This window comes from Balaenoptera musculus, chromosome 3 (genome assembly GCF_009873245.2).
Source record: "Balaenoptera musculus isolate JJ_BM4_2016_0621 chromosome 3, mBalMus1.pri.v3, whole genome shotgun sequence".
Classification (NCBI taxonomy): Eukaryota; Metazoa; Chordata; class Mammalia; order Artiodactyla; family Balaenopteridae; genus Balaenoptera; species Balaenoptera musculus.
Window position 1 is genome coordinate 159650999 of NC_045787.1, and position 10429 is coordinate 159661427.

General features: G+C 46.9%; 1 protein-coding gene across 2 annotated transcripts; it reads left to right on the forward strand.

Annotated features, from left to right (window-relative positions):
• Nucleotides 1-25: 25 nt before the first annotated feature.
• SMIM7 (small integral membrane protein 7) lies at nucleotides 26-10429 on the forward strand. 2 transcript variants are annotated; one of them, XM_036848531.1, is made up of 5 exons: nucleotides 26-122; nucleotides 204-245; nucleotides 744-796; nucleotides 4850-4940; nucleotides 9380-10429. In XM_036848531.1, exons 1-5 carry the CDS (start codon nucleotides 97-99, stop codon nucleotides 9393-9395), a joined length of 228 nt encoding a protein of 75 aa, XP_036704426.1. In that variant the 5' UTR covers nucleotides 26-96; the 3' UTR covers nucleotides 9396-10429. The 2 variants fall into 2 exon arrangements, with proteins under 2 accessions (XP_036704426.1, XP_036704425.1); XM_036848530.1 differs by having other exon boundaries at nucleotides 59-122; nucleotides 204-644.

Sequence of the window (10429 nt, forward strand, 5' to 3'; positions counted from 1 at the left end):
CTCCAGAGCTGCTTCGAGATTGGTCGGCTCGTGTTCCTCTCCCCTCCCTTCCCGAGGCTTCCGCTTCCTGTTCTGACGGACGCTCCGGCCGTAACAATGATCGGGGACATCCTGCTCTTTGGGTAATTAGGGGGACCAGAGGATGGGACGTGAGGGCCCGACAGGGTGGGGACGGTACAGGTAACCGCATTCTCCCTCTGCAGGACGCTGTTGATGAACGCCGGGGCGGTGCTCAACTTCAAGCTGTGAGTAGGCCGCGTTGGACCGTGGCTCCATCCGGGGGACCCGTAGCCCCGCCTTCGCGAGCGTGTGCACGCCGTACGCCGCCGGCCCCGCCCCCAGGTCCCAGCCCCAAGTTCCGCCTCCAACCGGGTCCATCCTTTTGTGACTCTCCGCGCCGCCGAGACTTGAACTGCGGACTCTCAGTTCCCGCGGGATCCCTCTGCTCGCACCCATGAGAGCCTCAGACCCATCCCCCGAGAATCTCTTAGCCCTAATCTGTACCCGCAGCCCCGCACCTGGCTCCCTCGAACCACTCTCTCCACCCCGTCGGTGGCTGCAGGCATGGCTGTGATTGGCTGGGCAAGGGGTGGCCCAGGGAACATCACTGAACCGCGCAAAAGAGGTCACACAGCAAACCAACGGTAGGGCTAGAGCTCCCCTCTGAGCTGGGGATCAGGGCCCGGGGACTAAGTGGTCTGTTTGTCCTACTGAAAGCGGTCACTGTCTGCTTCTCTTTGTAGGAAAAAGAAGGACACGCAAGGCTTTGGGGAGGAGTCGAGGGAGCCCAGCACAGGTAAGGCCTCCTTTCTGTACCCTGGAATTGGTACATTTCAGAGAGGACAGTTCCTTTTCACCAGTTTTCTTTTAGGGGTGTGTGTGTGTGTGTGTGTGTGTGTGCCTGAGTTTGTGCTGTTCCTTCTACCCACCTCTGTCATCCACTGCTTTCTCCTACCAGACCTCCCTGCATAGGTCAGCACTCATATCACTTCTTACAGTTATAATTTTCTTTTATGTATGCTGTCATTTGGCTAATATCTAGCTCTCACACTTGACCTTAAGCTCCAGAGAAGAGGCTCCAGCTTGTTTTGGCTCATCTGTGTCCTTGCAGTTCCAGCATTCCAGCATGAATGAATGAATGAGTGAATGAATGAACAGCCTATTGTTTCCAGAATGCTGTAGACCTGTTTGTTTAATTTTCAATTAGATTAGCTTTCAAATAAATCAGGAGATGTCATATAGAGATTCAGACGTATGATTTTTCAAGAAAAAATGGGAACATTCTACAAATTGGGGTTCAAGCGACCTTTTGACGCCTGTTGAATAGGAGTTGAGAAGGAGGACCCCACTGAAGCCGGGCCTGTGGCCTCTACCTCATCCCAGCCCCCGCCCCCTTATCTTTGTATCATTTCACATGCCTGGATCCTGGAGGCCCTAGAATATATACTTCCTGCTAAATTGACACATGTGACTATTTGGAGTCTAATGGGACCTGTACATGACTATTGTATCCATTCATTCATTCGTTCACCAAACATTTATTGAACACCTGCTCTGTACCAGCCACTGTGCTAGATGCTGGGGACACAGCAGGGAACAAGACAGAAGTCATTCCTGCCTTTGGGTTGTACTCCTATGGGGTGGGACAAACAGTCCCTAAACCAGGAACAGACAGTGAAGAAGATGTCGGGAGGATAGCAATGGGGTTGCTGCTCTGGCTGGGTTGTGTGGAGGGAAGGCCCTCTGAGGAGGTGGCATTGCGGCCAAGGTGGTGGGTGCTATGATGGAGCATTGCATGAGGACAATAGGAACCCTAAGGGGCAGCGAATCTGAAGGCAGTCTGACAGCTCCCTTTATTGGGGGCCTGCCAGGTGGTGGCTGCCTTGTTAGGTACTTCCTATGGGTGTTTCACTCCACCTCCATTCCTAAAAGGTAAGGAGCATTTTCCCGTTTTACAGATGAGGAAACTCAGGCTCAGAGATGTGGCTCAACTTGTTTGTGGCCACACAGCAAATCAGCGACAGCACTGGGATTTGAGCCTGGGTTTTTCTGACTCCAGAGGTTGTCCTCTCAATCACTAGACTGTCCGTCTGTTCATTCATGCATTCATTCAGCAGCTGTATATGTTGCTTACCCACTACATGGAAGGCACTATTCCAGCCCCTGGGGCTGTGATCTATAGATCTGAGTTGGAGCTATGGTAGGTGGGAGATTGGCCACGTGGGCTCGAAAGTGGCGGGAGCATTGGTGACAAGGATAGTCAGAACGGTGGCTTCCCTCTGATCGGGGGCTCCCTGCTAGGCTCCTTCAGACTAGGACTCTGTGTTGGCAGTTGACCCTGTAGATCATGCTCCTCTCCCTCCATCCTCTGCCTGGCTGATCCCTAATATCACAGTGGCTTCATTTATTGAGAGTGTCCTGTAAGGCACTGTGCTGCAGCCTTCACAGTCCCCCATCATCCCCATTTACACAGGAGGAAACTGGGGCACATGTAGGCCCACGTCACCTCTGTGGAAGGTCAGTAAACTCCAGCCTATGTTTTATTTGGCTGCGTTGGGTCTTCGTTGCTGTGCGCTGGCTTTCTGTAGTTGCGGGAAGCCCGGACTACTCTTCATTGCAGTGCGTGGGCTTCTCATTGCAGTGGCTTCTCTTGTTTCGGAGCATGGGCTCTAGGCGTGCGGGCTCTAGAGCACAGCCTCAGTAGTCATGGCGCATGGGCTTAGTTGCTCCACGGCATGTCGGATCTTCCCGGACCAGGGATCAAACCCGTGTCCCCTGCATTGGCAGGCAGATTCTTAATCACTGCACCACCAGGGAAGTCCCCAGCTCGCGTTTAAGGTTGGAGTTCACAGTTTCCCAGTGAGACTTACTCTGACCCCACCCGCCTCCCGATGCATGCCAGGTTGGGTTCCCCCATTATAGCTCCCATGGCACTTGTCCTAGTGAATAATCAGGTGTGTGGTTACTTGCGTAGTATTTGTTCTCCCTGTGAGCTCCTTAGGGCAGGGACATGTGTCTCATTCCTTCCTGTATCCCCTGCACTCAGCTACTCCCTGGGATGAGTGGCCTTTAGTCAGCGTTTGTTCATGGTAAGAGAGGCTATTTTTGTGATCCTGGGCTCAGAGAAGGGCCTTGCCAAGCAGTGCCTTGCAGACATTCTGGGAACGGATCTGTCTCTGACATTTGCAGTCTGTGCTGGGCCAACACTTATACAGGGTATGCTGCTACGTGTCGCTAACCCTGTGGCATGGACAGCACTGGACTTGTCTAAACCATGTAGAGCAAGACCTTGTGCTCTTCATGCGCTTGGATGGTGCAGCAGTGCCAGGTGGCGGTCATGTTGGGTTGCTGTGGAAGTTTCTGAGCTCCTGCCCGGTGTTCCATCTCTGGTCTGTGGATGACACTTTGGGTAACACCCTTGTAGATCATCTAATCTGGATCCGTTCATTTCATTCTGGAGGCCTCAAGAGGCTGGGCAATCAACTCAGAACCCCAGAGGAAGGTCCTGGAACCCAAGTCTCTGGAGTCTTCTTTTTTAATTAATTAATTAATTAATTGCTGCGTTGGGTCTTTGTTACTGCGCACGGGCTTTCTCTAGTTGCGGCGGGGGCGGGGTACTCTTCGTTGCAGTGTGCGGGCTTCTCATTGTGGTGGCTTCTCTTGTTGCAGAACACGGGCTCTAGGTGCGTGGGCTCAGTAGCTGTGGTTCGCGGGCTCTAGAGTGCAGCCTCAGTAGTTGTGGCGCACGGGCTCAGTTGCTCCACGGCATGTGGGATCTTCCCCGACCAGGGCTGGAACCCGTGTCCCCTGCATTGGCAGGCGGATTCTTAACCACTGTGCCACCAGGGAAGTCCTTCTGGAGTCTTAATGTACCAAATTCCTTCTTCTTGGAGTGGTTTCTGTTCGTTGGCATCAGAGGGGACTAGAGTTAGTCGTCACCAAAGCATAACTCCCATTCTACTTGCCTGAATTAGTATGCTTTTTCAGTTGTAAACACTGAAAACCAGTTCAAAGTGGCTAAAGCAAATTGAAACATCGAAGGGTAGAATGGTCCTTGGGCACATGTGGATTCAGGGCTTAAACTGGCTCTCCAGCTTGTGACCCTCCCCAGCTCTCTTTTCCTCCTGGGTTGCTTTTACTATCAGGCTGGCTTGTGTTGACAAAGGTGACCCTAGAGCAGGGCTTGGCACATTTTTCTGTAGAAGGCCAGATCATGAATAGTTTAGGCTTTGTGGGCCGTAGAGTCTCTGGTGCAACAGTTCACCTCTGTAAGTTGAAAGTAGTCATGGATAATATGTAAATGAGTGGACATGGTTGTATTTTAATAAAACTTTATGGCTGTTGAAATTTGAATTTCATGTAATTTTTGTGGCTCACAAATACTTTGTTGTTGTTTTTTTTAACTATTAAAAAATATAAAAAACATTCTTCACTCATGGGCTATACAGAAATAGGTGGCAGAGGCCAACTTTGGCCTACAGGCCATGGTTTGCACCCTGCCTTAGAGGACTGGGCTTACATCTTTGCAGTCCAGCTAGCCTGGCAGAAAGCAGGTGCCTCTTTCCCGGTAGTTCAGGCAAAAGTCCCAGGGCTGGCTCTCATTGGACAGACTGGGGTCACGTGCCCTTCCCTGAGCCAATCGGAGGCTGAGTGCTTGGTCCTCTCAGGGGGTTGGTCAGTGGCAGCTATAGCCTGAGTGCTCAGGGCTGGGGAACAGAGGTGGCCCAAATGAAAAGCCATGCTGCCATTGGAACATGGGGGCAGTGGGTGTGGGGTGGGTAGAAGCACACTGCAGCAGTGACAACAGAAATGTTAGCACTGCTTGTGAAAATGCTTTCTGACTTTCCAGGTGACAACATCCGGGAGTTCTTGCTGAGCCTCAGATATTTTCGAATCTTCATCGCCCTATGGAATGTCTTCATGATGTTCTGCATGATCGTGTAAGTCCAGCCCGCCTCTCTCCTTCGTTGTCATTATCCTCAGGGTCGTTCTCTAGGATGACCTTCTGATGGTCGTTTTCTGTCCTCACAGTCTGCACTTTTGTGTCATGCTTTCTGCTTTCAAAGTAAGAACTCTCCACACTAGAGAGGAAACTGGGGTCTATAGGAATTAAACTATGTCACTGCAGTCCAGGCTGGAGCTTCGATTGGAACATGGCGTTCTTCACGTCCTGGCTGTGCCCGGTGCCTCAGCAGAGGCTGCCAAGAGATGCCTTCCCCTGAGCCCATGGCTCCATCACCTCTCGCCAGCTCTGTGGATTGTGCTTAGCCTATACTTGACTTTGACCAAAGTGGAAAATACGTCTTGAAAGGCCAGCATGCTGCCGGGTCTTGCTCCCAGCCTGCTGGAAGCCAGCAGAAGTGTATTCAGGCTTTATTTCTGCTTTTTATGCCTATTTTATTTTCTCATTAGGCTAAAAAAATCCAATTGGATTGGTTTTCCTTTCAGTGTCAGGACCATGCTGTTAGTGAATTATGAGACTCATAGTGAACAGACTCAGGGAAAAAAACAAGGAGAATCTGGGGTTCTGGGCCAGGCTGTGCCCATCTCCATGTGCTTCCCCTAAAGAGGAAGAGAGTGAAAAGTTGGCTGTCTTGAGTCATTGAGATGCTGAATTTGGGGTTGCTGTGCGGTCCTTGTGCCAGCCCAGTGGCTGTTTGAGGGGATGATTCCAGGACTTAGGAGATCGGAGGAGGAGGGGTTTCTGTGCTGCTGAAAAGTATTTTAGAGCCCAGAATGAAGGCTGTAATGTATGCCCAGAGAGGCCCTTTTTGGGAGCTCACATGAGGCCTGCCTAGGTACAGAGAGGGCTCATGAAGAGATCAAGGAATTTGCAGAAGAGTGTAGGAAGTATAACTAGCTCTCACAGGAAGTAGAAGTGTTGGGGGGCTCCTCCAGCCTTTGTCTCTCTAGATTCCCACCTATCCATTCATTCATTTATTTATTCAGAACTGTCTTTTGAGGGCTGTGCTCTGGGATTACAGTTGAGACCAAAACAGCCATAGTCCCTGCCTTCAGCGAATGCACAGAATAACAGGGATGTAAAATAAGCAAATAGGGGGAAAAATCAGTTGTGAGGTGGAGAATTGGAAGGGGGCTCGCAGTTTAGGAGGGTCAGGGAGAGGTTCTCTGAGAAGATGCCATTCAAATCAAGACCTACAGAACGAGAGGAAGCCTGCCATTTGCAGAGCTGGAGAGAGGCACAGTAGCACCAGAAGCAGCATTGGCAAAGGTCCTGGGGCAGAGAAGAACTCGGTGTGTTTTCATCATTTTGTTCTTTTCTGTCCATTGGCTTCATCGTCCTCTCTTACCTGACTAGCTACTTTTACTGCTCTACCTGCTGGCCTGTGACCAGGATGGTAGCCTCAGGCTTTGTGACCTCCCAGCTCAGCCCAAGGCTAGCTTAGCCCGTAGCCCAGTGTCCTGATTTTGATTTCTGGGAGTATCTAGGTGTCACCCAGATCTACTTGGATTGGGGGTTCCTGCTTCCAGCCACATAGGTCAGGGGTCAGCAAACCACAGCTCATGGGCCAAATCTACCCTCTGCCTATTTTCATGAATGAAGTTTTCATGAATGGAGCCCATGTCTGTCACTGCTTTTGCACTACAATGGCAAGGTTGGACCATTTTGGCAGGCTTACAAAGCCTGAACTACTTACTGTGTGCCTTTTTACAGATCCCTGACCTAGGCCAGCTCTTTCAGCACATGCTGTGAGTGAGGGAAGCTTCTCTCCAGAAAGGGCTCTGTCAGGGAGGCAGTGACTGGCTTTTTCAGGATATCAAAAACTGGAAATCACCTAAGTCTCCAAGAACAGGAGAAGAGTCAGGTAACTCGAAGGACACCCATACGACCAACTGACACAACACCATCATTGATAATGTGCCTGAAGGTCCTGTCTACACAGGAGAATGGTTTGAAAGTAAAGAAGGTCGGGTGTCACCTGTATGCACACTCTGGTGTCAGTTGTGACTTGCACGCAGTAAACATTGAATAAATGCTGAGTGAGTGTGTGAGGGAAATAACTTCCAGTGAGAGAGTTGGAAGGATCTACTCCAGACTGTCCACGGAGGTGACCGTGCTGTGATTGCTGAGGAGGTTAGTGGGCTCAAGGGATAGTTTGCTATTCCCTGTACTCATTTCTGTATTGTTGGAGCTGAGCGCAATTGGAAATTTTAAAAAGTCATAAAAAACTTGAAATACAGGGAGAAAGGTGTCTGAACGTTTAGAGACCAAGGGCACTGATATCTGCGACTTTGAAACATGAAAAATAAGGTAGATGGATCAATGGATAGATACACAGTAAAGCAAAGCATTAATTGCAGGTGGTGTGTATGTGGGTGTTTGCTGAACTGTTATAACTCTTCTATATGTTGAAATCTTCATTAAAAAAGTATGGGCGGGGAGAAGATAGGGAGAAAATGAGAGTGTCAAACCATGGAAAAGGGTTTTAATAAGTAAAAAGTGGAAGTCAGTCTTCACAATTCAGTATTTTGTAGTATTTTCATATGGTTGTGCAACCGTCACTACTCTCTAATTCTAGAATATTTCCATCCCCCCCCAAAAGGAAACCCAGTACCCATTAAGCATTTCCTTCCCATTCCTCCCTCCCCCAGCCTTGGGCAACCATTGATCTCCTTTCTGTCTCTATGGATTTGCCTATTCTGGGTATTTCATGTTGATGGAATCATACAGTATATGGCTTTTTGTGTCTGGCCTCCTTCATTCAGCATAATGTCTTCTAGACTTGTCCACGTTGTAGTGTTTATCAGTATTTCATTCCTTTCTGTGGCTGAATAATAGTCCATTGTATGGATATGCCACAGTTTGTTTATCTGCTCATCAGTTGATGGATATTTGCAATGTTTCCATTTTGAATAATGCTGATATAAACATCTGTGTACAAGTTTTTGTGCAGACTTAAGTTTTCAGTTTTCTGGTATATAACCAGGAGTGGAATTGCTGGGTCATATGGTAACTATATTTATCTTTTCGAGAAACTGCCAGACTATTTTCCAAAGTAGCTGCAGCAGTTTACATTCCCATCAGCAGGGTATGAGGGGTCCAGTTTCCCCACATCCTTGCCAATACTTGCTATTGTCAGTTTTTTTGATTATAGCCATCCTAGTGGATGTGAAGGTTGATTTGCATTTCCCCAATGGTTAATGACATTGAGCTTTCATGTGTTCATTGGCCATTTGTATATCTTCTTTGGTGAAATGTCTTCAGATCCTTTGCCCATTTTTTAGTTAGGTTATTACTGAATTGTAGTTCTTTTTATGTTCTGGATGCCAGTGCCTTATCAGATATATGATTTGCAAGTATTTCCTCCCATTCGGTGGATTATCTTTTCGGTTTTTTGATGGTGTCATTTGAAGCGCAAAATTCTGCAATTTTGATTAAGTCCGATGTATCTATTTCTTTTGTTGCTTGTTCTTTTTGTGTTATAGCTAAGAAGTCATTGCCTAACCCAAGATTATAAGGATTTACCCCTAAGTTTTCTTCTAAAAGTTTTGTAGTTTTAATAGTAGGTCTGTGATCCACTTTGAGTTAATTTTTGTATATGGTGTGAGGTAGGGATGCAACTTCATTCTTTTGCATGTGGTGACCCAGTTGTTCCTGCCCCATCTGTTGTTATTTTTTCAAATAACCTTTTTATTTTGGAAAGAGTTTAGATTTATAGAAATGTTGCAAAGGTAATACAGAGAGTTCCTGTATACAATTGAGCCTTGAACAACACGGGGGTTAGGGGTGCTGACCCTCCTCACAGTCGAAAATCTGAGTATAACTTTACAGTTGGCCGTCCATATCTGCAGTCCTGCTTCCATAGATTCAACCAACCTTGGATTGTGTAGTACTGCAGTATTTACTATTGAAAAAAATCCATGTATAACTGGGCTGGTGCTGTTCAAACCTGTGTTGTTCAAGGGCCAACTGTGTATCTTTTTAACAATTCTGTGGTTTTCCCCTGTAGGCCTGTATCATAACCTATTCCCAAACTTCATGAACATTTATACAGTTTCTAGGCCTTTTCTATTCCAGATTTTCTTCAGTTAACAGAGTTATCTCTAATAATCGTTTGTTTACTCAAAGGTCTTTTTATTTATGAAAGTCACCACTGACTTGCAGTGATAGAGAATGGGCTAAAATAAAATGTTAGATTCATATCAAGTAGATACTTTTTAAAAGAGTTACTTTTTTTTTAAGTGTACAGTTTGGCAGCGGTGTGTTCACATTGTTGTGTAACAAAGAGTTACTTACAAAATCAGAAAATGATGTAAAATAATCTTAGTGATAGTAACCAGAAAATATTTCCTGAAAGTGTTTTCAAGGCAACCGCTTCCCATCCTCATGGATGTTTCTGCCCTCTGACTTTTCCAGGCTCTTTGGCTCCTGAGCTCCAGATACAGAACCAGAAACCTTCTCAGAGTGTCTCTTCCTCCATTCCTGACGACTTCAAGAATGTTTCTGCCCAGAAAACCGGTGACCTTCCCAGAAAGTCCAAGCTTGTGGTGGGTGGAAAAAATGTTCGCCAAGATGAGCACAGTTTCCCAGCCACGTCACTGTTTTCTTTTCAAAGATATTTTCACTTTGATCTCTGCCTTGAAATGCTGTCTACTTAAAAGAGTTTGAAGGGTATTTATGTGAGGGGCTGTGGTATCTAGATTGTTTAATCAGATCAGAATCCTTTTTCTACCAAACTTTCACTGGAAACCCATTTCTGGGTATTTCTTGGTTTGTTTTTAATAACCATCCTTTTTTGGTTCAAATTATACAGATTTTTAAAAATCTTTTTTATCCAGGGATCTGAAGCAGAAAGGTTGGCTTTTAAGTTTGATGCACCCTCTTATTGGACTGCATTTGTGAGGAATGAACAAGTTCATAGTTGCTGCGTCTGTGTCCAAATTCCTTCCCCATCCCAATGGGCTCTGCTTGGCCACTCCATGCTGCTGAGGTTGTCCCCAGGGCTTGAAGGGTGAAGTGTTATGGGTTCCTGTGGAAGAGAGGTGCAGAGCAGTTGGCAGGGTGGATGGGGGTTTTATGAGAAACTTTGCCTTGCCTTGAAGCCCTCTATTAAAGTAACTTTTGGGGCCATTAATTGTATAGTTTCTAGAATGAGAGTGATTTATGTGGTGATATTGGGACTCAGTTCTGAAAGCTTGGGTTTTGGGGTCTGCTTTTCAAGTGGATGATTTCAAGGTTGAAAAACAAGCCTCATTGGAGGAAATACAGCATTTTGCATAGAAGCTTCTCTGGTTTAATCGCCAACATGACACTTGGGTGGTCAGTGCCCGGATCCTACAGGTGTTTGATTTATTTGTTGTGGTTTTTGAAATCCTAACTTGCAGGTAACCTGGTGGGAGGAATAAATAAATATGCAGGCTCTTAGAACTAAACAGCATTGAAAATAAAGCTCATTTATGAAAAGGA